Here is a 26340-nt window from a genome sequence, read left to right on the forward strand (position 1 = left end):
AGAAGTTTATTCCATGGTCCACAATTCCAAAGTCCTCAAAGCTTTGGAAACTGCCAGTATTCCCACAGTCTGGCACCATTTGGTTACAAAACCTGACCTGACTTAAGGCACAATTTTCAGTCCTGGTTTATCCCACTTATTGTAAACGTCCACACCTTTGAGGAAATAATAACGTGTGTGTGTGTGTGTGTGTGTGTGTGTGTGTGTGTGTGTGTGTGTGTGTTTTTAATGGGCCCGCCTCAGGCCCCACGGAGAGTGTTAAGTAATATACCATACATGCACAGAGAAAACTTTCTAAAATTCGAAATATTCCGAACTCTGGGTTTCACCAGGGCCTCGACCATTTTTACAACTAAGGAAACTGAGCCACTCCCTCCAGAACACAGCTCCCACGGTTCAGAGTTGAGGCAGCTCCAGGCACATTTATATTCTAAAAGGGCAAAGAGTCTCGCTATTACCGCTCTAAGTACCCCGACCTGTCAAGCCTCAAAGGCTGGCGCCCCAGGAGATGGGGCACCCCGGTGGCTGTGCACTGGGTGGGGAGTATCTACCGCGGGCGGGGCGGGGGGGCTTCCGGGGCGGCAGCCACCTGGCCCGGCCCCCTCCTGCCCCGCCCGCTTCTGCTCGGCGCGATGATTCACTCCCTCCTTCGCCCCAGGGGCCCCCTTCCCGGCCAGACGGCGGGCAAGGCGGCTGGGTGTGCAGTGTCCTCGAACCCTCGATCAGCGAGCAGATCTGCGCCCCGAAGGACTCCGGCCCACGCCATGGCGGATTCCGAGCGCCTCTCTGCCCCTGGCTGCTGGGCCGCCTGCACCAACTTATTGCGCATCCGCAAGGGAATTCTTCTGTTTGCTGAGATTGTGAGCGTCCCGGGACAGGCGGGTGGGCAAAAGCGGAGTGGGGTGGCTGGATCACGCGGAGCCAGGAGGCCCTCGGTGAGGCAGGCGGGTGGCCGGCGGTGCTGGTCAGTGGGTCCGGGGTGGGTGGGTTAGTGTCAGAGGTCTGAAACCAGGGGCGCAGAGCGAGTCAGTGGGGTTTGGAGAACGTGGTCAATCAGGAGTTGCTGGGCCACGGGGTGAGGCCAGGGGTCCATGGCACATATGGGGGGCCCGTGGAGGAAGACCGCGTGGATTCATCAGTGGAGTCATCGAAGGGGTCCCAGGGGGCTGGGAGGTGGAGGACCTCCAGTAGCAGGGCGTGGCGCGGCCTGGGCACTGTCGGGAGTGCTGGCGACGCGCCCAGGGGCGGGGCCTGTTGGGGCGGAGCCCCGCGCTCTAGTCCCGTGGGGTAGGGCGCCCCACCTTTCTCCAGTTCTTCCTCATCCTTCTGTGGTGAGGCAGGAGGTCCTTAGCTATTCGGCTGCTCCAGAGCCTCGGTTTCCCACCCCCTTGAAAGTGGGAGCCGCCTTTGAGTCACTTGTAAAAGGGGTGCGGCGCCTTTAACCGCAGTCCTGCCCCTCCCATGTCACTTTCACCGCTTCTCAAAGTGGTTGCCAGGGGAACCGCACGTCCCGCCTAGTCAAGGCCTCATGCTGGCTCCAGCAGTGCTCGTGAAACACCTGGTGGGGCCACTTTCCCAGGCGGCCTCTATCTTAGAGGGGAAAAACGGAGGAAACTAAAGCACCCAACTCTACCCCATACTAGCTGGGTGATCCTGAGCAAGTCACTTAATGTCTCTGTCTCACTTTTCTCATCTACAAAATAAAGATACTAATAACAGTACCCAGCTTATTAGGTTGTTGGGTTAATTAAGTGAACTAATATTCGTACAGCTCTTAGAACTATATTTGGAACAAAGCGTGCACGCAGTAAATGTTTAGCTATGATTATTTGTCATCTTCCCAGTCCTGATAGGTATATGAGTTTGAGACCCCTGTTTTCAACCCATTCCCTCAGCCCGGGGAGTTGACGGAGGCCCCGCTTCCTCATGTCACCTTTCCAGATATTGTGCCTGGTGATTCTGATCTGCTTTAGTGCCTCCACATCAGCATACTCCTCTTTGTCGGTGTTTGAGATGATCCTTGCTGCTATCTTCTTTGTCATCTACATGTGTGACCTGAACACCAAGATAAAGATCATCAACTGGCCTTGGAGTGTGAGAAAGGGGCCAGAAATGACAAGGCTAGGGAGGGTGCAGGCAGTTGGGATTATCCTGGTAACTCTGGACGCTGACTTCCCTCTTCTCCCTACCCCTCACAGGATTTCTTCCGAAGCCTTATAGCAGCCATCCTCTACCTGATCACCTCCATTGTTGTCCTTATTGAGAGAGGACACCACTCCAAAATCATCGCAGGGGTAAAGGCCCTGGAGGCAGCTCCAAAGCACAGAGAGCAGGATTTGAGGATCCAGGGGCCATTTCTGACTGCTTCTGGCAGAAAGTGTAGGACCCACAGCAGGCCACATTTATCCTCAGGGCCTGTAGTAAAGTCTGGCCCAGGTCCTGGTTTCCTCCCAAGATCATCATTTACTGTAAAAGGCCATCCTCGTCCCAATACAGGACCTTTGTCAACACACTGGAATGCCATCTGCTAAAACTTTGTCACAAATGTACACTGTGAACGGTCCCGCCTATATTTGGGGCCCACATGTGGCCACCCTACTAGGAAGAGGGAGGGCGTGAGTAGAGTCTAAATTCCTGGCCTTTCCCTGGGGCTCTTTGGCTTCCCAACTTGGGGTTTTAGTCACCATCCCTACATGGGGCAGTTACTGGAAGTGGTGGGTACAAGGAGGTATGAGGCTGAGTAGGCTGACCAGCCTAATCCAACCCCCAGGTACTGGGCCTAATTGCTACGTGCCTTTTTGGCTTTGATGCATATGACACCTTCCCTTTGAAGCAGCAAAGACATACAGCAGCCCCTACTGGTAAGTGTGTGTGTAGGAGGGTGTTGCTGAGGGTGCTGAGGAGAGAAGGGGTCTCCTAAGGGATTGAATGCCATCTCTGTCCTTTATTGGTGCTTGTAGCTTTAGTGCCAATAAGTATCATAAGCTTCAGTATTCTTGTCTATAAAATGGGCATATGGATCCAACCAATGCTTTCTCTCTTTTCCTTACTTAACAGACCCTGCAGATGGCCCGGTGTAGGTGAACTCCATTTCTCTCTGCAACCTGCAAATAACACCTCCATTGAAATGACTCCTCCCCACCCCTACAACACTTGCAGCCAACACCCAGCCCCCTATTGAGGTAAAAGTGCCTTTATTGGGAGAACTTGTCTTCCAGCCTGCCAATCACCCTCCTGGGTGCGGCTACCTTTACGGGTATGCCTCTGTCCCCTTCTGCAGTATCCAAAAGGAGACACCAATTCTGCCTGGACTATGCCCCACCTAAGCCACAAAATGAGAAAGGTGTCTCAGATTTCAGCCTCTAGACCCCAGGTTGTGACCCACTCCAAATAACCTCCATGTGGAGGGTGGTTCTGTGGAGGGATACATATAAATAAATAATAAACGGATTGTTAGATGATAATGAATAAATTAATCCTTTGATCAAATGTGGAAAATCTCAAGCATCAGCAGCAGGAAAATTGAGAAGGGGGGAAGCTGAAGTAAGGAGGCCAACAGGCCTGTTTTACACCAAATATTAAATTACTTCAACAGTACAAACAGACAAAGGATAGAAGGGGATTTATGACAGGTTGCGGGGTGGGTCACAGCTACACCAATTTGAGAATGGAGCCCCCAGGACTGCCTTGCCTCAGGCCACTATGCAATTCTTGTCTCTGGACTGGCGTGAGTTCCCTGGGGGTGGTGGAAATGGGGAATTCGAGGTCTCCATTGCAGTATCTTGAGCAGGCACCGACCTGCACAGGTGCGGGGGCAGTGGGATGCGTTCTCCTAGGAAGAAGCCATCGTCCTCTGAGGACTCGGAACTAGAGCTGCGGGGTGAGCTGGAGCAAGATTCCGAGTCCCACCCGGATCCTGAGTCACACTGATGGTGGCAGTGTCTGCCGGAGTGGCGACAGCGGTGATGGTGGTGGCGGCGGGGGGCCCTGGGAGGAGGACTGCGAGGCCTGCTGCGGTTCTGGGCTGGGGGCACACTCAGGGTCCGCCGCGGGTCTCCCTCAGACACCAGAGGGTCCCGGAAGCTGACACGTGGGGCGCTCTGGCGACTGAAGGCACCATCTTCTGGGGCCGGCTGGCTTGGAGTGCCTGTGGGGGGCTCGGAGGCGCAGCGGAGCCCCAGCTCAGGCATGGAATGGCGGTGAGGGGCCCCTCTCAGAAAGCGGGTGGGTTCCTCAGGGCCTGCGGCTGGAAAGAGAGATGTGGGGAGTCCCTGTATCTGCCCCTCTCTCAGGGGAGGCCTGTGGAAGGGCCTTTTCCTTTCCCCCATTGTGACTGGGAAAGTGGGGCAGGGGTCAGAGAGGGGCAACAAAGTGGGGAGTCCGGGAAATAGGAAGCCTGGGACAGGCTCTGAGTGGAGGAGCAGGACTGGATTGATGCATGGGGGCATGGCATAGGCTAGAACAGATTAGGTTTGCAATAGGGTGGAGGGTCAAGTATTTGGAAGAAAGGAGGAGGAACTTGGGCTCAAACAGGTACAAGTTGAGGTAGGGGAGAGCTCTGTACAGGAGAGCAGAACCAGGGTACATGAGAGGATGAAGTTTGGGTAGAGACTAGGCCTGGAGTGGTTTTGGGGTGGGCCCAGGGATGCCACAGGTTAAGGGCTCACGGGGAGGGGCCAGGGTTGCAGCGCGGTGAGGGGGAGGATAAAGGACATGGGAGTGGCTGTGCCTGATTCGAGGGTTAACTCACCAGGCGATGGCTCCGTGCTGGTGCCTTTGCTGGCGGTCTCAGACGCCCCCTCCACAGTAGAGAAAGAGGCTGTCGAAGCTGCAAACGGTGCAGAGACTGTGCTTGTGCTCCAGCTGCGGCGGCCTGGACCCTGAGTGGTGGTCTCAGACCCCAGGCTACAGGCTCTCGAACAGAAGATTAGGCCACGGCGTGGCAGGAAGGGGCGGCCCAGCAGGGCTCGCCCGCAACGACTGCAGCAGAAGCAGCGGTCTGAGGCGTGCCAGTGCTGGCCCTCATAAGCCATTTGGCCCTGGTCAAGGCCTGTGGGGATGATGGGAGGGGTAAGACTAAGGCGGAGCCTCCAGGCATTTCCCCACTCCTCTTGAAGGGGGCTCTTCTCCAGAAGAGGCAATGAATCTGAGGCAGGGTACTCAGAAACGCCCTCTCCCCCACCTCTCCAAAATGGGGCACTTCTCTTGAGAAAGCAGGAAACCCGAGGTTTAATCCTCACTGCAGGGTTCCTCAGACTTCTCTCCTGGAAATTGGCTGATAAATATCTCCTTCTCCTCCTCCCTTTCTTTCCCAGGGTGCTCCCTCCCAGAGTAGGGGATGTGCATTGGACTTAAAGATGTGGGTCAGGCTTAAACGTTAAGAAGTGGCTTCAGGTAGGAGACTGGAAGGTGGGCCTGAAGAAGCAGCTTTGGTCTTTGAGGCAGGACTTAGAAGGTGGGGCATGATCTTGGTGGGAAAGCAGTGGATCTTAGATCTTAGTGCCGTGTGGGTGAGGTTAGAAAGTATGGCAGGACAGGGGATATTGGTGATAGGAATTGCAGTGAAGGGTCTAGGTCTGTGGTGCTAGAGCTAGACCGAAAGTATGGGAGATAATGGTGGATAGGAGGAATGAGGGGGGGTGCTGTGGCTCAGCTGTCCAGTGCCATGTTTACTTACCAATGTGCTCCCCACAGCTGTCACAGTATTCTGCGTGGCGGGCCTCATAGCAGGCGCAGCAGTGGGGGCGGCTCTGACGCATGACATAGCGCTGCCCTCCTAGAGATGCTTCACACTCAAAGCAGCAGAAGTGACCCATGTGCCAGTGCCGGCCCTCGGCCTCCGTGCACTCAGGGGAGAAGATGATCTGTGGGGCGCAGGCCATCTGTGGCTGTCAGCAGGGCCTGCCCTTGGCACTTCCCACCCTGCACTCCCAGCCCTGGGCAGAGAGGCACAAACCTCGTCACAGGCTTGGCAGCGTGGGCGCAGGCGTTCGGCATGGTGGCGACCACAGTAGACTTTGCCAGCATGGTAGAAGTAGATGAGGTCCACTAGCAGCTCCCGGCACGTGGAGCACACAAAACACTGGGGGTGCCAGCAGGCACCTAAGCCTGCACGGCTGGCAAACACTGCAATGTCCCCACCTCCAATCTGCTTCCCGCACTGCCAGATGACAGACACTGTTACCCTCACCAAGATAGTTGGATGGGGATCAGCCAAGGCATGTGTCATACTTTGGGCCTTCCCCATGGTGGACCTTCATGATTGGCCTCATCTATGGGGTAACTTTGAGACAGGCCTTGCCTACATGGGGGATGGGGAGTGCCTTAGAAACTGGCCCTGCTCCTGTGGGAAACCAAAGACAGGTCCTATTCATTGTGGGTAGCCTCAAAGGCAAGTCTCACCCTTGGGGGGTTGGGGAAACCATAGAGACAGGCCAGGCCCATTGGGGGGAACTTAGCAGCAGATCTCACCTAACAGTAGTATCTAAGATCAGGCTCCACCCACCGGGGGGCCTTGGAGACAAATTCCACCCACCACCAGGCTCTAGAGACAGGCCCTGCCACTGTAAGTAGGTTCTTAAGGACAAATCTTGACCACAAGAGGACAAGAGAGACAGCTGATGCCCCGCATTCACTGGGTGGAGGGCAGGAAATTAATGAAGAAGGTCCATTAGGGCCTCCTTAGAGACAGACTGCACCTAACAGTGGGATCTGAGGGACAGGCGAAATCCACCAGGGGGTCCTGTATACAGTCATCACTGGCCAGGGAGGCCTTAGAGATGGTTTCTGCCTAACAGTGGAATGTGAAGAAAAGACCCCATCTACCAGAGGGGACACTAGAGATAGACCACTAGGGCTTAAGTGGCAGGCCTCATCTTTCCAGGGCCTGGGAGATGGGCCCTGAACCCCAGGGCTTGTAGCAAAGGCATCACTCACTCCCAGAAGCCCTCCATGGCTCACCTCCTCACAGATGGCCCCAGTGATGGTCACTGGGAAGATGCGCACAGTGCCACGCCCCAGATTCTCCCGTTTCCTCTTCTGGCTAAATGCTCTGAGCTCTTTCTTCTCCTCCTCTTCCAGTGCAGTACAGTACTGTGCCTAGAGTAGCAGGGGTCGTCCAGGGCCCTCCCCTAATGTCTGTCCCCACCCCCCAACCCTCTCCCAAATTTCATCCACGCTCAAAAAGTTTACTTCTAGGTCTTTGTATAGATGGTGCTTCCTGCCTGAAATACCCACCCCTGACCTCCTTCCTCTCCCAAGGCCCAGCTGTGGTTTTGCTAAGAAATGTCCCCTGATTGCCCCTGCCCGTCCAGACCTTTCACCTCAGATCAGCTCACCTTTTCTCCTCTGACCCTGCCTATTTCTTTCCAGCAGCCCAGCATTTGCCCAGGCTGTGCCCCTACCTGGCATGCCCTTCCTGTCTTCTCTCTCCTCACCTCACTGTCGTGTGGAGGCAGCTGGTGCAGCAGCTGCTTGATCCTGTATTTCTCCCCGGGACTGTTGACATAGGGGACCTTGTCCTCTGGGAGGCAGCTGAAAAATTGGTATACCTGAGAGGACATGGGGGATGGGAGAAGAAATTCAGATCAGGGGTGAGTTGGAATGCAGTGGGATGGTGGGTCTTTACTTCTCTGAGAAAATTAAAGTCATCAGAAGAGAACTTCTGACTTCCTCCATCTCTCCTTCCTCCAGGCTGGATCATTTCCGTCACCTCCCAAAAACATGCTGAGAGTTCCCTCACGTCTTGACTCCACTTTTTCCTCCAGCTGCTGCTTCACTTTTCTCCTTCCGTTTACAGAAAAAATTTCTCAAAAGAGCTGTTTGCACTCACTGTCTCCATTTCTTCTCCTCCAGTTCTCTCCAGACTACACTCCAGTTAGCTTTCCCTGCCCCTTCAGTCCCTGCCCTTCCTCTAAATTTGTTCCTGTCATGGTCATCAATGATATACACATTGTTAAAGTTATTGTTCAGGTCTCAGTCCTCATCCAACTTGACCCATCAATAGCAATGGACACAGCTGATGACTCCCTCTTCCTGGAAATGCTTTGTTCCCTTGGCTTCCAGGACACACACCGTCCTGGGTTTCCTCTTACCCAAAGGAAAGCTATTGGCTACTCCTCTGTCCTTCTTTTGGTTCCTCCCCAACTAGCTGACCCCAAAATATGGGTGGGTCCTCGGGCTCAGTCCTTGGTCCTCTTGCCTCTGTCTCCCTTCACTTGCTTGAGAATCACATCCAACCTTATGGCTATAGATGCCATCTTGGGGCGAATGCCTCACAAACGCACACTTCCAGCCTTATGACCTCTCATTTGAGTTCCTGGGCAACGTGGCTGCTCAGATATCTAATGGGCATCTGGATGCCAAAACCAAACTTATGCTTAGACGTGCTCCTGCCTTGGCCTGACCCACAGCAGTTAATCCAACCACCCTTAGGGTCATCTTTGATTCCTCTCTCTCACATACCCACAAACAAATCCTTTCAGCTCCGCTTTCAAAATATAACCAGAATCTGACCACTGCTTACTACTTCTACTGCCGGCACTTGTCATGGGTCACCTAGACTATTGCAGTAGCCTCCCCTTCACTGGTACCCTGCTTCTACCCTCACTCCTACAGTCTGTTCTACACTCAGGAATCCTGTTAAACCCTAGGACAAATCACATCCCATCTCTGCTCACAACTCTTGTGGCTTTTTCCTCATTCAGAGTAGATGTTCAAGTCCCCTCCATGGCCCCTCCCCACCACCTCTCTGCCCTCACCTCCACTCTTCTTGTTGCTCACTCTGCTCTAATGCACAGGCATACTCCTGCCTCAGGGCCTTTGCATTAGCTATTCCCTTTGGCTGGATTGCTCTAACCTCGGATTTCTGCATAGTTCACTCTTCACCTCCTTCAGGAAGCTCAAACATCATATTCTCACACAGGCTTACTTGGGCACCCTATTTACAATTCTAAAATTTCTTTCCACTCCCCCCCTCTGCTTTTTTTATTTCATGGACCTTACACCATCTGACGTATTTTTTATTTAGGTGTTTGCTTATTAAATGTCGCTCCCTACCGGAATCTAGTTGTTTTGTTTCGTTCACTGTTGTGTCTGTGTCTGGAACAGTGTCTGACATGCAGTAGGTGCTCAATAGCTGTCCGTTGAATGAATTAATCAATGGAGATGTGGTGAATGGAGTGCTGGGAGAACCCCTGAGGTAAGGGGTAGGGCAGGGAAGGGGTGAACAGGCCCTGGGGAAATGGCCCAGTGATCACTCAGGGTTTCTTGCAAGTTTGGGGGGCTGACCACTCCTAGATCACAGACAGCTCAGGAAGACAGGCACAGCCTGACCATACACCCTATTGTTGCCCCAGAAATAGGTTTCCATCTGAGTGTGTGTGTGTGTGTGTGCCGTGTGTGCACCCACTGGAGAGCAAGAGTGGGTGGTGCCTTCTGGTCACCTGCTCCGGCTTGAGGCCAGGGGGCACCCAGGCATACTCCTCTGAGGCACAGCCCGAGTCATCATCGGAGATGGAGTGGCGCTGGAAGTCTGAGATTAGCCGACACATGATGCGTTCCAGGTCCACAGGCACCGTGTGCACCGCGTGTTCCTCCCGTGGGCATTTGCAGTGTTGGCAGATCTTTCTGAGAGGGCCGGGATGGGGGTCAGTTACTAAAGGGTAGTCCACTCGGACCCCTCAACAGCCCAAGTAAGTCCAACTCAGGGGTAGAAACATGTAGATTATCACTACCAAAGGACCCTGGGCCTGGGGGCGTGGCTGAGAGGAGGTGGGGCTGAGCCTGGGGACAAGAGGTGAAGGAGTGGGGCTGTAGCAGGAGTCTCCAGGCCTTCTCAAGACTTTCAACTCAGGGACTTGGGCCGGAGTAGGGGCGGGGCTCTGAGTCTGAGACTGGGAGTTATACAGCTAGGGGCTTACCCTCAGGGCTGGTTCTGGACATTGTGGGGGAAATTTCCCTGGAGGTGGACTCTAGCCTATGCCGAGGCTCTGAACTTGTGAATAATGCTCTGTCTGTGGTATGTTATGGGATGTTTTGGGTACAGGACTTCAGTAGGAGGATAGGGCACTAGGTCAGGGAGAGGAGTTCCTAGTCCAGGAAGGGGGATGGAGGTCAGTGGGCGGTGCTCAGAGCCGAGGACCTAGGATCTCCCCCAGGGATGGGGATCAGGCTAGGGGAGGGCAGGTCTGGGGCTGTGTCCTGGGTGGAGATCTCTTGGGAACGGGACAATAGGGAATGAGTCAGAGGGTGGGGTTCTGAATTGGAGCAGGAAGCTCTTTCCCCAGTTGAGCTTACACTGTGGACCACCATGGCCCCCCTCTCCCACCGCCCCCCTTCCAGTCTAGGGGCGTAGCTTAAGCCTCTGGGGCAGTTCCTCTGAAGGCGAGGCCCTGAACAAGGCGAGGCCCTGGGATGGTCACCTACCTCCAGCCATGCAGCAGGAAGCCAGGGCACTGCTCCCTGCAGGAGTTGCAGGGCTGGCCGCGGTCCGGGTCCTCTGCCTCTGGAGGCTGTAGTGGGCGGGGTCAGACGCGGGACCCGGAGAGGAGAGGGGGCGGGGTGGAAGAAATCAACGCCCGCCTCTCTACTCCAAGGCCCGCAACTGCATGCTGGGGCCTGTCCCACCAGGGTAGCGCTGGGCAGGCTGGGACAGCGCCCGCAGCGCGGGGGAGGGGGACACAACAGAGGTAGAGGCGGGACAGCTGAGGCCATTTCCCTATATACTCTCTTTTCAGGGGATTCCCCTCCCCAGGCCAGTCTCAGACTCCCCCCCATCCAGCCTGAACATCCCCTTCGCCACGCCTGTGATTCTTCTAGGGCTCAAACGCCTCCCCCAGAACTCAGTACTCCCCTCATTCAGAGTACAGAGTCCCTAATCTGAGTGTCTTCCTCAGACCTCATCTCAGCCCCTTCTCCACCCACGAGGCCAGCAGCACTCCAGTTCCACAGGGTAGGGGTCTGAGACCCCATCCTTACTTGGAATCCACACATAAAACTCCCCGGCCCCTGCCCAAACCCTGACTTCACCCTTTCATATCCAAGGAACTGGAGACCCTCCTCCAGGACCTCAGGAGGCCCCTGATCCATTCAGAAACCTCACCCCAAGAAGCCTTGGCCCTTACCCTCATATTCTAGGGCTATTCACTCCTCTGGACCACCAAGCCCAGACCCCACCCACAGACCACTTCCAAAGGAAGAGAGAGATCCACCTATCTAGGAAGTCAAAGGCTCCCTCGCTGAAGTAGAAGCCTGGAAGCCCTCTTTTGCCAAATCCCAATCCCCTGACCCTTAGTATTGGGCACTTCAGGAATGTAGGACCTCACTTTTCAGTTCACCTTCTGCCAAAGTCAAGGCGGGGGGCGGGGGGGTCCTTTCCCTCAGAAGCTCAAAAGACCACTGTTTCATCCAGGACCCCAAGACCCAATCTTTTGGCCTTCAGAATCTCCTTCCATAATTAACACGAGAGGGACGCACACTAGGTCCTTGGGTTGCTGATAAAGGTGTGCGTAGAGGTGATCAGGGATCGTGGATCAACAGATCTTTACGTTCCTTCATCTACATACTTCAGCAGCCCCAGCCAATCTGGTCTAGGAATTCTGGGGATGGGGATTACCAGAGCCTCGATGGGGCGCCTCCGCGCTATCCCCTGCCCCCTCTTCTAGGCCTCAGTTTACCCCAGACCCCCGCCACTACCCTGAGTCTCGCTCACCGCGCGCCCAGAGCGGCGCCTCCGGGACCCACGCGCGAACATGGCGCGGGCGGGCAGGGTCAAGCCGAGCCGGTCAGGCGAATGGAATCCTTGCGGCCGTCAGGTTACAGGTTATCGCGCGTCCAGCCTGGAAGCTCTGTTCCGTAAACCTGACACCGGCGGGGGAGGAGCGCGCCCTGCAGCTCCCGCCCCTGGGCCTGTAGTCTCTCTGGGGCCAAGGCGCCCCCTGCCTAGGGGTGAAGGGCACGCAACCCAGCAGCGCGGCGCAAGAGAGCTTCCCTGCCCTACTCCCATGGGCTCCAGAACCCCAAAATGCCACGTGGCATTTTACGGGACTTTCTAGGGCTTGAGGGCTTTGTAGTGGAGGAGGGAGGACTTGGAAGTGGCGACCTGACTGCAAGGGGTGGGGCGCTAGTGTACTTGTACTGGCGCTTCGTGTTAATTTATCTTGGATGTTTATTTGGGGGAGTCGTTAAAGTCACCTCTTGGCCCCCTCCCCACTAGTGATGTTCCGAGGAACTCTCCCCCGGATGAATGCTGTTAGAGTGGTCCTCAACTCTATGTAGCCCCATCTGGTGCTCCCTCGCCCCCATCAGACAGCTAGATCTTATACACCCCTAAGGGGCTCCCATCGCTTCAGAGCCAGGATTATTTGAGATTTATGGGGAGGAGGTTAAAATCACTGGCCAGGTTCCCGTGCCCTCTTCCCTTCTCTCTCCCATCTTTACAGGCCCAGATGTCACGCCAGTCCTGAAAAATAGATCTTAAAACCTTCCTTCCCTTGTTCCCATTTTTCTCTCTCTGGTTACACATCCCTTTCCCTGAGTTCAGCCCCAGAGCCAAGTGTCTCTCATTGTTCTCAGGCTTTCCAGTGTCCTGGGGCTGGAAGGAGAGGGGCCCAGCCGGGTCTCTAACTAGGCGTGGCGGGCCTTTCATCATAGGCACCGGGGATTTCCCGTGCTATTCCCTACACCTCTGTCACTTACCTCCTCTCCTCGCCCCAGGGAGGAGTCGGGGAGGGGTTAAAGGGAATGAATGAACTAAGGAGTCACCCTAGCACCCTGCCTCTCGGCCTCGCAGCCTAGCCGGTCTCCCGGTTTTCCAGCTAGGGCGGAGGCAAGGAAATGGAGAGACAGCAGAGTCTGAAGAATATGGGGACAGGAGGGTAGAGGGAAGTCTCCCTGTGAAGTATGGGCCCTGTTCGAAGCTCTTGAGGATTTGAGGACAGAGCTGTGAAGGCATGTGGCTAAGGGACTAGAATTAGAACAGAACCCTAGAAAGACAGGGCTTTCTGTGGCCTGTAGTGGGGCGTTGGGCAGGGTTCTTAGAATAATCAGCAGGCGAGGCTTCGCCGAGGATGCTGCTCGGACAAATCCACTGGAGGAGTCTAAAATGGTGAGGTAACTTGATCGGCATCCAGCAGGTAGGAGGCGGAGCTTCCTCTCACCTCCTCTCCCCCATTTCTCCCTTTGTGTCCCCCAAAAAAGACACACTGAGAAGGCTGAGCCGAATGGACTAGGTGGCTGAGGAGTTTATTTAGGGGAAGAGAATTAATCATATTTGTTCTTCCTCGGGGAAGGAGTCTTCAAACAATACCAAAGGGCAGGAGAAAGGGTGAGGGAGTCTGGAGGGGTGAGAGTGGGGCCACAGCCAGACAAAATGGCAACACACAGTCACAGGCACTACTGACATCACAGACACAGCAGAAAGTCTAAGATAGGGGCTCCATATCAAGACTCCAACCACCCCAGGAGGGGTGGGGGTGTGGAAGGAGGGAGGAGGCAGGAGAAAAGGAGAAGAGGGGTGGGCTGGCCCCACAGACTCATTGGCTCTGTCCTCTGATTACCTAGCTGTCCTGTCGTAGGGGTGGGCAAGGGTGTGTGTGGGTGCTTCTCTCTGGATCCCACCCCTGACCCTTCAAACCATATCTCTCAGCTCTCCCCAGGCCCCAGGCTTGGCCAGGGATAGTACCCACTACCCCTACAAAACCCATCCTGCAGGCCCTAGTCACTGCCAAACCTGCCCACTTTAAAACATATTTTCTTCACTGCCCCATTGCGAGGTAGAGGGGCAGGCTGCTCCTTATGAAACCGCCAATCACGCCCCACTCTAAGCCCTGCCCAATCTAGAACCCTGACCACATCCTCACTCAAGCTCGGCCCATTCCTGAATCCCCCTTCTTGCCAGTCCACTTTACAATCCATCTGAGTCTCCAGAATGTTCCAAGCCACACCCCTTCTGTAGACTCGGGTCCTAATCCAAAGACCTGCCCACTCTGGAACCTCATCCACTTGCCTGGTTCAAGCCCCACCCCTTCCAGAACACTTAGCATTCTTCTAAACCCTGTCCCCAAGCCCCCTAGTAACACCTTTTCCAAAGAATCAAGTCCTACTCCAAGCCCTGCCCACTTTGGGGCCCATAGCTGCCTCACTCAAAGCTCCACGCTTTCTAGAACCATGCTCTCAGCCTCCTTCAGCTTCACTCTAGAATGCTCTAGAGCACCCCTCTCCTTTGGACTCCACTTCTAATATGTCTGGAACTCAACCCCCCTGCTTACTAGTCCCCTCCACTCCAGAGCTCCTCTCCAAGACCACTTTGGGTCCCAAGCCCCCAAACCCTGCTTATGTCCCCATCTCGGGGTTGAATTTTCTGTAATGGCCCCTGTTCAGCATTGCTGGAGGAATCAAAGGCCAGAGTTGGGAGGAGGGGAGGGAGAAGGGATAGTCTGAAGTCATGCCCACCCTCCCCACACAGCGAAGTCTATCTCCTCCCTGTCCCCCTTTCGAAGTTCTCCCCAACCTCAGGGCACAGGGCCAAGGAACAGAGAGGGGCCAAGAGATGCAGGGGAAGGGCTAGGGGCAAAAGAGGGGCCCACTCAAGATTGGACCCCTAATGCATGAGAGGAGTAGAGTGGGGGTAGGGCTCAGACAGACAAATAGATATCTATATATTACATATATATATATATATATATATATATATATATATATATATATACACAGCAAAGACAGTTAGGGTCTCCTGGCTTGAGGGGTGGAGACCTGGGATGTAGGGGTGGGAATGGGGGCAGGCCTTCTCCTGAGCTCTTGCCCACCCTTGGGGTCCTCCTAGGCTGCACCGACCTGTGGAGATAAAAGATACAGAAAGGAGAGGAGGTCTAGACACAGATGGTGCCCTTAGGGAGGGGCTAGGCTGCTATGCCTTCACCCTGGCTTTACCCCCTGCCTGGCATGCCTTTTCTTCCTTTTTCCTTCACACGGAGTCCTGGAGTCAGCTTCATCCCAGCTGCCCCTACTGGGAAGATATACCTTGCCCCACTAGGTTAAGTGCTGAAGAAATTATGGTCCCCACTCCCCCAACCCAAAGAAATTCATTAATAGGAACTGTTCTGGTCATTGGTAATAAACTATATTGAGCCAAACGAAGATTCTCATCTTTGTGCAGCTTACATTGTAGCAGGAGAGAAAGACTTCGAATAATCACCATAATGTATAAATTCATCTAGCATAACATAAGGTGATAAATGAAATGGAAAAACAAGAAGTAGACCAGGGAAAGGGGATTAAGAGCGCCAGTAGGGGAAGGGAGGTGGTTTTAGTAAGTAGGGTAGTCAGAGAACTCATTTGAAGTGACACTGGAATAAAGAGTTAAGGAGGTGAGGGAATGAGCCATGCAGATAACTAAGGGGAAGAGCTTTCCAGGCAGGGGGTATAGCGAGTGCAAAGGTCCTGGGGTGGGATCATGTTTACTGTGTTTGAGGAACAGCAAGGAGGGCAGTGGGGCTTGAGTGGAATGAGCAAGGGAAAGTGGTGGGAGGTGATGTCAGAGAGGTAGGTAATGGGGTCACATAGGGCCTGGTGGACTAGATTGTGAGGACTTCACCTTTGACTTTGAATGAGGTATAAGTCATGGGAAGATTCTGAACAGAGAAGACTAAAATGAGAGTAAAAAGTCTCATGTTGTTCCATCATTTCCTCAATAAATATTTCTTAACATGAGCAATACTCTAAGTCAGTGTTTCCCAACCTTTTTGGCACCAGGGACCAGTGCTCCTATGAGAATCTAATGCCTGATGATGAGGTGGAACTGAGGCAGTGATGATAGATAGCATAGGGGAGCAGCTGTAAATACAGATAAAGTTTCGCTCGCTTGCCCGCTGGTTGCTCACCTCCTGCTGTGCGGCCTAGTTCCTCATAGGCCACGGACCAGATCCGGTCCACAGCCCAGGGGGTTGGGGACCTCTGCTCTAAGTGATGTGTATACAGCATGAATAATTTCATGGTCATATCCCCTAGTCTAGTGAGAGAGACAGTCAATAAACATATAAACTAATAATTACAGACTGTAGTAAGAAAAACACAGGGTACTATCAGAGAGATAAGAAAGTGGATGTAAGGAGCTGGCCAGGTGAGGTTATTAGTGTGTGTCATTGTGAAACTCCGGGGGTAAAGCAAGTACTGAGACCTTGAAATTGTACTGCACCTGGTACATCCAGGTAGCCAGTGTGGCTGGAACAGGGTGTGTGTGGATGGGGTGGGGTGGGGTGGTAGGGGGTGAGAGGTCAAGGGGCTAGATTGTGTAGGCCCTGTGAAGGCTTTGGCTTTCAATCTGAGTGAGATGGGAGCCCTGGCAGGGCTCTGAGCACAGGAGGACGGTGGCCTGATTTAGGATTTAATGGGATCCCTCCCAATGCTGTGCATAGAACAGAACAGGAATGGAGGTGGAAACCTGTTAAAATGTCCAGCGTATATAACAGTGAGAAGTGGGAATATTATGGATATATTCTGAAGATGGAGCCAACAGGATTTGGGGGGGAATTAGATGTGAGATGCGTAATAAACTCCTCCCTGCCCTTCCCATCCTGGCCAAGTGCCAGAGCTACCTCCAGCTACATGTTGCCACTTCCTCGCCTTTCCCCTCTCACGCAATCTCCCTGCCTCTTCTCCCCATATACCCCTAACCCCCGTATGAAAGGGCAATCTTACTTCTCTTTTCAGGTCTGGCAAGAAGGCCAGCAAGCCTTTCCAATGTCCCTGTCCTGCCCCTTTTCCTTCTTTGAAATTCCACACCACCTCCTTCACCTTGAGACTTGAGGAGAGGTAGCAGATCTATCCCAATGCCCACTCCCAATTGCTGAGCTTGTCTAACCTTCATGGCCCAAGACCATTTACCCACCATCCAGTGGCCTTATAACATACTGCCTTATCGATCAAATAGATCACTTCCACTTCCCTCTACTGCTCCAGTGCTCCGCTGATTCTTCATTACGTGGGTACACCTGCTATTCCCTCCTTTCTTTGATTGTTTTGCCCGTTTCTCTCTCCCCACCCTTTCCGCAGAGCCACACTACCTTTCCGATTGGCTCTTTATTCTGCCCACCTACAAGCACCACTTTCCTGCTCTCCATTCATTGGATAGGTTTTTGCTCTTAGCATGTAGCTCCGCCTCTCTATTGGTTCCTTCAAACTCCCACCCTTACTTGCGGCCAGCGTCTCACGTACTATTTACACCAGACTCTTATTGGTTCACTGACCCGCCCATCTCCTTTCAAGTACCCTTCTTGGCCACACCGCCCATCCGTCACTCACCAGACTACATCTGATTGGAGAAGGAGGTGGGCGCACCCTGAGGGCCATAGCCTTGCTGCCCGTACTCGTTCTGAGGCCCATAGCTACCGCCACCGCCACCGGCGGGCTGCCCGTAGTCAGGCTGGTAGCCGCCCTGGGGCCCGTAGGAGTCCTGGGGCCCGTACCCGCCGGGGCCCTGACCGTAGCCCGCCTCGCCGTAGGCGTCCCCGGGCGCCGGTTGCTTCTCCGGGGCGCCGGGAGGCGCGCGCAGGAATGGGGCGGCCCAGCCTGTCTCCTTGAACACGAACCACAGGTTGCCGACCCAGAGCACCAGGTTCAGGAAGCCGAACACCTGCGGGGAGACAAAGCCCAGCTGTCGTCCCACGCCCATTGCCTTGGCGGTCCCGGGAAACGTCGAGGCCGCGCTAGTTGGGCATGGATCCTCTGGCTCCAAGGGTGATGGTTTTTGAAACCAGGACCCTCCGAGTCCCAGCGCATGAACATCAATATGCAGAGAAATCACCTTGGGGGGCGAGGCAGGGCGTGTTAGAATTCAGATTCCCAGGGATGTTGAAATCTAGTAATACTGTTATATGTGCGTTGATATATTTGCACATCTACATGTTACATATACACATTATACATGTATAAAATATAGTAAATCTTAATTTGCAATATAGTAAAATGTTAAGCATAAACTTTGATGAAATTTGTAAATGTCCACTAATAGATCCATAAGAACACAGATAGGTGTACACAAATGTGTATAACTACACACGTATAAAGTATATAAATACATTGACATTAAAATGAGTACATGCTTTATAAATACAAAAATGTTTTATATGTATGTAAAATATGTACAATTTAATTCAACTTTTGGACAGGAAGTAATATCTCCACTTTATAGTTGAGAGAACTGAGGCCCAGAGGGACTAAGTAGCCTAAGTCTCACAGTCAGCAAGTGACAGAGTGAGTTGGAATCTTAATATCCGTAACATTTGTATACAACTTACCATATGCCAGGCCCTTTTCTAAGCACTTTGTATGTTAGTAGCTCACAAATACTCAACTTTGGAACGACCTATTCTAAGTTTTCGATTTACATGCTCATACTGAGGCCTGAGAAGCAGAATAACTAGGTTCAGGTAACAGCTTGTAAGTGGCAGAACTAGGATTTGAGCTCAGAGTCCGAACAGTAGAGGGCATCCAGGCGGGAAATTCTCTAAGTTATTCATTCACATTGTATATAAGAAAACTGAGGTCCCAAGAAGGTACTGAGTTGCCAGAGTTTTTATGTGACTAGGCTGGGCCTGGGATCCAGGTATCCCAAACCTAACTAGACAGAAGATTTCAAGTTCCCTCTTGGGGACAGTCTGTGGTGTCACGTGGTTACAATTGCTATCCAATCCTTCAAGGCTTTGTTGTTGGCATGCCTTTTCCGAGGAACCCTCTTGGATTTCCTCTGAATTTTCCTCTCATTCTCTCTCTCCACCACTCCCTGTGCCAGACTGTAAATGACCCAGTCTCCCTCCCCAGCCAGCCTAGCCAGCTTCCCAGGGCTTACCACCGAGGTGTTGAGGCCAGAGGTCACAGGGTCTCTTATCTCCTTGCATGTATTCTCCTTCAGGTGGCAGCTAGGTATCCCCTTGATAACGGTTTCTGGGTCTGTGGCCATTTTCACGTCTGACAGCCCCTTGGCCCATGCTGATGAGCTAACCAGCCACATGAAGGCAAACACTGCCGTGGCCAGGAAGTCCTAGGATGGGCAGGGGAGAGCAAGATGGCATTGTGAATGGGCTGCTTGATGCCAGGGTGTGAGGCCTTTCTAGGGGAGGGGGTCCCCAGAAGAGGTCTGTCTCTCCCCTGCCTTGTCCCCAACAATCACTCGAAGGTAGCTCTTTTAGTTTGGGCTTGTGTATGTGACACAGAGGATGTGGGAATGTGTTTGCGATATGTGGGTATGGGTGTGTGTGTGTGGGGGGGGTTCTGTGGGATGATTGCCAAATCAGTGGAAAGTACTGTCTTTCCACTTTCTTCTGAATGTGTCATTTTGAGTCTGGGATGAGGATGTATCAGTACAGCTGTGTAGGAATCAGTTTGTCTGTGTGGCATGACAAGCATGACTGTCACAGTGAACCTCTGTGTGCTCTTTTCTTTGATCTAGACTGTGTGGTTGTGTGAGAGGTGGCAGGTTTCCAGGTGTGGGCCTGTCTGGGATTCTGTGTGGGCTATGATTTGTGTCCCTGTCATAGTGTGATAGTGTGTCCATGTCACTCTATGATTTGGTATTCCTGATGCTCATAGCAACAGCAACAGCAGCAGTAACATGTGTGGCTGTTCTGGTGGTTGCTTGCATGTACGCCTGTCTGGGATGTGGTGTGGCCTATGAACATGACTGTCTCCCCGAGGCTCCATGTCCCCTGGCCCCTGCATGCAAGTGGCTGTGGGGGCTCACCAGCATGGGCCCTTTGTTGTTCTCTCGGTACTTGTTCTGCAGAAAGATGTAGGTGGCCAAAGCCCCCATGGAGTAGAGGAAAGCAAACACAGCCACGGTGACAAAGAATTCGGCTGATGAGGAGTAGTCCCCCAGTAGGAAGACTTTGGAAGTGCCCCCTTTGCAGTCGGGTGCATCAAAGTACACTTGGTGCAGCCTGCAGAGAGAGGTGGGCAGGTGTGGCCCAGACCCTAAGAACTCCCTCCCCGCTGCCCACTCATGAGTCTCCCAAATTGATAAGGTCCCAGGAAGAGGAGGAAATACCATCCACAGAGCACCTACTGTGTACCAGTCGCATATCATTGATTGCTCATAGCATCCTCATGAAATAAATCTTATTCATCCCTTACTCTAATCCAGCCACCTTGGCCCCTTGGTTATTCACAGAACACACCAAGCACTCTCCCACCCCAGGATCTTTGCACTAGAATGCTCTTCTAGATAGCTTTATATCTTACACTCTTCATCTCTATCAAGCTTTGCTCAATTGTCCCCTTCTCAACGAAGACTTCCCTGATCTTACTATCTAAAATTAAACCCAATTGTTCCCTCCTACCACCCCTTAGCCCCCTTCCTTGGTCCACTTTTCACTGTAGCAGTGATACCCCAACTGACATAACTTTTATTTTCTTGATTTTGCTGTAATTACAATAAGGTAGGGCTTTCCCTTTGTTTTGTTCACTGCAGTGTCTTTAGGGCCTGACACTGTGCTGCCATAGTAGGCACTCAATAAATGTTTATTAAATAAAATGTACAGAGGCAGAAACAGAGGCTCAGTGAAGTGCATTGACTTTCCTAAAGTCACACAACTGGCGAGAGAATACCAGAGTTGGGATCTGAACCCTGTGTTTTCCCCCTAGGTATTGACTCTTCTCCCTATCTTACTTCAGATATACAAGAGAAAGAAGCATATGCTTAGCAGAGGAGAGCTCAGAGACTATAAAATAGGAAAAGACAGACAGATGGGGTGTAGAAGGGATCCTGGAACAGGATGTGTATATGGCGGGGGTGTGGCGCAGATTGGGAAGGCATCGGGGCTAAGGCCTTTCTTGTGGTGTGATAGAGGAAAGATCATAGGGAGAAAATGTGTGTGGAGAAGATGGCTGGGGTCCCAGAGCTCTTGCTTCAGGTCGGGGGATAGGATCCTGAGAGCGAGCAAATAGTGCCAGTGCCCTTTTGTAGCAAAGGTCCCAAGGCTTACATGTACTGATTCTCTACTAACCACTTACATAATTGCCTCATTTAATGACTCCCACCCACAATTTTCTAAGGCAGGCATTATTATACCCATTTTTACAGATGAACAAACAGAGGCTCAGCAAGATTAAGTTACTTGCTCAAGATTGTGGAGCTGCTAAATGTTGGAGCTAGGAATTGAATTTCGGTTTGAGTTTCTGGGTTTCTAGCATGCTGGATTGAGAGAGAATGTATCCATTGGGGAATGAAAGGCCCTTAAAGGGAGTTTTGGGGGTAGTGGGTGGATTGGTCAGGGGAACCCAGGGCATAGACGTTTTCCTGGAGAACTTGTGGGTAAAAGGCAGATCCTTAGGACCTGAGGTCCAAGGCATGGGAGGTGTTGGGGGGAGGTCCACAAATTTTTGTGGTCTTATGGATTCCCAAAGGACTTGCTCTTGGCAGCATCCCATGCTTCCAGCTCTCTCTACTTCCTCAAACTCTCTTCCCTGGCTTCGTGAACCAGTAGATCCTTGGTTGCCCCTCTGCTTCTCAGGCCACATCTCCCTAGCACCTCCTTTTCTTTTCAACCATTTTTCAGGGCCTGTGCTGGGCTTTCCTCTCTTCGCTCTGCCCTCTCACCCTGAGTGATCTCCTGAGCATCCATTTACCCTTAGTGCTCAAAAATCCCCCAATTTCCAACTCAATTAGTGACCTCTTTCCTGAGTCCCTTAAACTTATTTATTTTTATGTTAACAAACACTTATGGAGTGCTTATTGTGTGCCTAGCATGGTGCTAAACACTTTACAAGTATTAATTCATTTAATATTCATCATAACCCTGTAAGGTGAATATTATCATATTTTACAGATAAAGAAATTGAGATCCAGAGCTGTTATGTGACTTGTCCAAGTAGTGGAGGAGCCTCAGAAGCCTCTATTCAAATTGTGTCTGCGGGTCTCTGTCTCCCCACTCCTCAGGAAGTAAGCATCTCCTTAAGGGCAGTGATCTTGCCTGCTTGTGCTCACTCTTGTGCACCTAACAACCAACACAGAGTGTGAGCTCAATAAATATCAGAACTGTTTAACTGGCTTTAGTTGTTCCTTATAGCTAAACAGCATCCTCTCATTATTCTCTATCATAAAACCCTGCATGAGGATCCTCTCCATGAATTTCTCCCAATCTGCAATTATCCTCTTAATTAATTAATTTATTATAATGTTGGCTCCATGAGGGTAGGGAGCTTGGTCTGTTTGTTTGTTTGTTCGTTTTTGAGTTTTTTTTTTTTTTTTCACAGTTATGTTCCCAGCACTTTGAGCAGTACCTGGCATACAACAGATTCTCAAAAAATGTGTATGGAAATGAATGAATGGGAATTAAATAATAATATTGGCTAACATTAGTTGAGTACCTACTTCATTAAGGCTATATCTACTTATATACTTTCACTTTTGAACCTTGTTTATTGCCCATCTCCTGCACCTCCCCTTCACTAGACAAAAGCCAGAGGGCAATGGCCTGTGCCTGTCTTGCTCATCACATGTCCTAGATGTCCAGAACAATGCCAGGCACAAGGTAGGTGCTCAGTGCATGTGTAGTGACCTGAATGGCTGTGGTCTCCTGAGGTAGAGACTGAGCAGGAGCCACTGGGGAGGTGTTGGGAAGTCCCACCCCACCCCCACCCTCTCTCAGGTCTGTTGGGGTTCGAGGGGTGGGCTAGGGTGGGGGCACACCTGAAGGGGTACTCGAATTCGACCCAGATGCTGAGGTTACTGTGGGTCTTGTTGGCACAATCCACACTCAGCTGGAGCTCCCCACTGTAACTGCCGCATGTGGCAAAGGCGAAGATGGCAAAAACCTTGGGCAGTAGGGATGGGAATGGCCACAGTGAGCTTATGTGCACATAGGACGGGGGTGCCCTCCTCTGGACAGATCAGGGCCCAGCACAGGCAGCAGCAGATGGGCCTGTCCCCACCCCCACCCCCTAATCAGGGCTCATCGGGTCCAAGGACAAGCTGATTACAGGGGTGTGGCTGTCTCTTCCTGTCTTTCTTCTAATGTTTCTCTCTGTCTCTACCTCTCAATGCTCTGGCCCCCTCTTTCTCTCTCTCTTCTGTCTCAGTCCCTCTATTTCTATGTCTCTCTCTGTATTTCTGTCTGTCTCTGTTAGTCTCTGTGTCTCTATTTCTCTTGGTATCTCTCTGTCTCTGTTTCTTTATGTGACTTTGTCTTCTTCAGATGTCTCTTTGTCTCTCTGTTTCTCTCTCTGCCTTTCTAGTATCTCTGTGTCTCTTTCTGTCTCTTTTTTCTCTGTTTCTCTCTGTGTGAATGTATGTCTCTCTCTATGTCTTTCTGTTTCTTGGTCTGCCTGTCTCTATCTCCCTGCTCTGTCTCTCACTAGGTCTCTGTATGGTGCTCTGTCTCCCTTGTGCCTCTCTTTCTCTGTGTGTCAGTCTCTCTTTTTCTCTTTTCTCTGAGTATCTCTTTTTCTCTGTCTCTTTCTCTCCCCCACCCCGTTTTTTTCTGCCTCTCTTTCTGTCTATTTTTCTTTGCATCTCTGTTCTCTGTGCATCTTTCTCTGTCTCTTTCTGTTTCTCTCCTATCTCTAATATCTCTGTCTCTTTTCCTTGGTATTTCCATCTGTCTCCATCATTCCCTGTCTCTCATTCTGTCTTTTTCGCTGTCTCTAGTTTTCTCTTGGCTTCGCATCTCTCCCACAGCGACCGGCTTCAGGCTCCACTCCTCTGCCTCTCTGTCACCTCAGGAGAGGAAGTAGGATGTCATAGTCTTCCACTTCACAATGGGGGGTACCCTTGGCCTTATGTGACGTCACTTTACAGCCCATTCATTCTCTGGTCCCAAGACCCTGGGACTTCATCCTGGAGTCCCCTTCCACCCCAAACCACCCATTCATTCTTTGCTTCCCACCCCTAGTCCACTCTACTATTCCGGACCCTGCTACCTACCTACCTCTCTTTCCCCACAGCCCAGACCACACTCACCCATTGCAGCACTTTCACGAAGCCAAGGGGCTCCTTGACCACCCGGAACTGACCCCCGGCCACCAGCTGAGGAGAAAATCGGTGGGGAAGGGGTGGGGTTGTTGGGAACGGAGAGGGAGGTGAGGAGCGAGAGGCTCCAGGTGATGACCTCTGGGGATAAGGCATGTGACCTCCGGGAGGGAGTAAAGACGTTTCATTTGGAGAAGGGGTGAGAATGAGAAAGTGACACTTCTGGGAAGGTGTGGGAACAGGGTCTCTGAGAAAAGACCCCCGGGGGTTTAGAACTGGTGAGGAGGTTTGGGGAGATGGTAAGAAAGATGGCAGAGGGGCTCAGGGATGAGGAAGATGGGGGTGGAGTCAGGATGAGTTAAGGAAAGGGAGGTCTGAAATGCTAAAGGTAAGTCAGATGGCGAAGGGGATCGGGTGGAGGGAGTGAGGAAGGAGTCGGGGTTCATTAGGGTGGGAAGGAGGTCTTGAGTGGTGAAGGTGAGTCATAGTGGGAGGGAGTTGGGTTGAGGAGCGTGGGGGAGGGGTCTGCAGCGGTAAACGTGAGTCAGATGGTGGTGATGGGGGGTCCGAGGTGATGAGAATGGGGAGGCGTTGGTACTGCTTAGAGAGCGGGTGAGGTCCTGAGGTGGTGAAGAAGAGTGAGATGGCAGAGAGGGTCTGGGCTGATTAAGGTGCGGGAAGGCTGGGATATAACTTCATTGGATATGTGCTGGGGTAGGGGAGACTAAGGGTTTTGGAAAGGCAAAACCTGATCGACCTTCTTGGTCCGCTCTGGGAGAAGGGGAGGTCGTCGACCGGGGTACTGTCTGTGTTTGGGAGGGGCAGGTGATAACCATCCCCCCACACCCCCCCCCGCCCTCACGCCTTCTGTCGCTCTATTTCCTAGCTCATCTGCAGTAACCCCCAATCTTCCTAACACTCTCCCCTCTCTTCCCCCCCTTGCCCGTACCCTAGCCCCAAGACTCCCTCCTCCTCCCTTTGCGGTCGCCAGCAAGGAACTGGGCTTGTGGCGGCCCCCGCTGCGGCAGTAAGGACGGCCCTTGCCGCGGCAAAGGGCGCACTCCTTTTCCCCACCTCCCCCTTCCTCCCCTCATCTGCCGCAGACCCCAGCCCCAGCGCCTGGGATCAGGTGTCCGCTGTCAGGACCCTGGCCAACCACCTCTCAGAGTCCGGAGATCCGCTGCAACTCGGGTGGGAAAGCCAGGCCGCAGAGGGCTCTGTCCGCGGTGCTGGAACGCGTACCTGATTCACCACGTCCATGTCGGCCAGCAGCAGCATCAGCAATGCAGGGGGCGGGAGGAGCCTGTTAGCAAGGGCGGGCGCGGTGGGTGGGGGCGCAGTCGTCGGAACAATCCAGACGGCCGCAGCTCCGCCCCTCGCGCCCCCGCCTCGCTGGCCGCGCGCGCCTGCGTATAGCGGCAGTTCCTAAAGCACTGTCGGCCATTCCATCTTGAAGGCTGCATCTGTGAAAACCTTCTAGGAGGATTCTGCTCTCTGAGAACGCAGCTAGAGAGGTCTGGGGAGAGGAGGACTATTGGGTCCTACAGTACGACATTTTGCTAGGCCCTTTACTGAGTTCGTTGAATGTGTTCATTCATTTAATCCTTACAACAGCTTTATGTGGTACAGACTATTAATTAGCTCCATTTTTACAGATGAGGAAAATGAGTCCCGGGAGAGGTTAAGTGACTTGCACAAGGCGGCCCAGCTAGTACTTGGCAGGGCCAAAGTCCCTGCAATTTAAGCATAGTTCAAGGTCTTGAGGGTTTCTTCTCATGTGCATTTTAAGCACATCTTAAAAACTCCTCTCCCCCCCTTTCCAGACATCTCCCTTATTTCTTCTTAAGTCAAATTCTTGCCTATTCTAACTCTACACTTTACATCCCTTTTATTCCTCAGCCCTCTCAATTGAATTACCCCTCTTTCGTGCTACTAAAACTAGTCCTATTGAGGTCAGTGGTGATTGCCATGTTGCAAATCCAAAGGATAAATACAATTGGAGTTCGAGATGCTCAACTTCACTCATACTAAAAGAAATGCCTATAAAAACTACTAAGATACTGTTTTTCATCTTTGAGGGTGGTGAACATTAAAGTTTGATAATGTGCAATATTGGCAGGCTGGCCAGAAACAAGCATTCTCATAAGTTGCCAGTGAAAGTTAAATTGGTATAACCTCCGTACAGGGCAATTGGGCAAAATCTAGCAAACTAAAAAATCTATATACTCTTTGGCTCGGCATTTACACTTCTAGGAATTTCTTACAGATAGAGTCATACATGTGCTAAAAGATGTATGTATAAGATGATACACTGCGGCACTGTTTATAATAAGAAAGAGCAGTTACACCCTAAGTGCCTGTTAGGGTGGCCTGTTTAAATA

The 26340-nt window shown here is 52.2% G+C and overlaps 3 protein-coding genes across 6 annotated transcripts; 1 reads left to right on the top strand and 2 right to left on the bottom strand.

Moving 5' to 3' along the window:
* The first annotated feature begins 642 nt into the window (after positions 1-642).
* Positions 643-3464, top strand: PLP2 (proteolipid protein 2). The gene is made up of 5 exons (XM_011385133.2): positions 643-860; positions 1942-2094; positions 2199-2294; positions 2771-2861; positions 3058-3464. The coding sequence occupies exons 1-5, from the start codon at positions 765-767 to the stop codon at positions 3078-3080; spliced, it is 459 nt and encodes a 152-aa protein (XP_011383435.1). The 5' UTR covers positions 643-764; the 3' UTR covers positions 3081-3464.
* Positions 3462-11867, bottom strand: PRICKLE3 (prickle planar cell polarity protein 3). Of its 4 annotated transcripts, none has more exons than XM_023525989.1 (9): positions 11711-11867; positions 10426-10511; positions 9444-9627; positions 7437-7550; positions 6961-7098; positions 5957-6160; positions 5678-5864; positions 4751-4828; positions 3462-4246 (listed from the first exon to the last, which is right to left on the bottom strand). In XM_023525989.1, exons 1-9 carry the CDS (start codon positions 11750-11752, stop codon positions 3693-3695), a joined length of 1587 nt encoding a protein of 528 aa, XP_023381757.1. In that variant the 5' UTR covers positions 11753-11867; the 3' UTR covers positions 3462-3692. The 4 variants fall into 4 exon arrangements, with proteins under 4 accessions (XP_023381757.1, XP_011383434.1, XP_023381755.1 ...); XM_011385132.2 differs by having other exon boundaries at positions 4751-5050; XM_023525987.1 differs by having other exon boundaries at positions 4751-5050; positions 11695-11713.
* Positions 11868-14692: 2825 nt separating this feature from the next.
* Positions 14693-25238, bottom strand: SYP (synaptophysin). The gene is made up of 7 exons (XM_011385134.1): positions 25202-25238; positions 23951-24016; positions 22682-22806; positions 19736-19931; positions 18845-19036; positions 17299-17629; positions 14693-14832 (listed from the first exon to the last, which is right to left on the bottom strand). Exons 1-6 carry the CDS (start codon positions 25235-25237, stop codon positions 17303-17305), a joined length of 942 nt encoding a protein of 313 aa, XP_011383436.1. The 5' UTR covers position 25238; the 3' UTR covers positions 14693-14832; positions 17299-17302.
* Between the last annotated feature and the right edge of the window lie 1102 nt (positions 25239-26340).

The sequence above is a fragment of the Pteropus vampyrus genome, unplaced genomic scaffold (genome assembly GCF_000151845.1).
Source record: "Pteropus vampyrus isolate Shadow unplaced genomic scaffold, Pvam_2.0 Scaffold663, whole genome shotgun sequence".
NCBI classification, from domain to species: Eukaryota; Metazoa; Chordata; class Mammalia; order Chiroptera; family Pteropodidae; genus Pteropus; species Pteropus vampyrus.

Coding starts and splice junctions, on each gene's coding strand:
- PLP2 (XM_011385133.2), top strand. CDS start 765: ATGGCGGATTCCGAGCGCCTCTCTGCCCCTGGCTGCTGGGCCGCCTGC. Junction 861..1,941: donor TTCTTCTGTTTGCTGAGATT/GTGAGCGTCCCG, acceptor TCACCTTTCCAG/ATATTGTGCCTGGTGATTCT. Junction 2,295..2,770: donor ACTCCAAAATCATCGCAGGG/GTAAAGGCCCTG, acceptor TCCAACCCCCAG/GTACTGGGCCTAATTGCTAC.
- PRICKLE3 (XM_011385132.2), bottom strand. CDS start 11,752: ATGTTCGCGCGTGGGTCCCGGAGGCGCCGCTCTGGGCGCGCG. Junction 9,628..10,425: donor TTCCTGCTGCATGGCTGGAG/GTAGGTGACCAT, acceptor CGGCCCTCTCAG/AAAGATCTGCCAACACTGCA. Junction 6,161..6,960: donor CTGGGGCCATCTGTGAGGAG/GTGAGCCATGGA, acceptor GTCATCTGGCAG/TGCGGGAAGCAGATTGGAGG.
- SYP (XM_011385134.1), bottom strand. CDS start 25,237: ATGCTGCTGCTGGCCGACATGGACGTGGTGAATCAG. Junction 22,807..23,950: donor TCGTGAAAGTGCTGCAATGG/GTGAGTGTGGTC, acceptor CTACTGCCCAAG/GTTTTTGCCATCTTCGCCTT. Junction 19,932..22,681: donor GAATTCGAGTACCCCTTCAG/GTGTGCCCCCAC, acceptor CTCTCTCTGCAG/GCTGCACCAAGTGTACTTTG.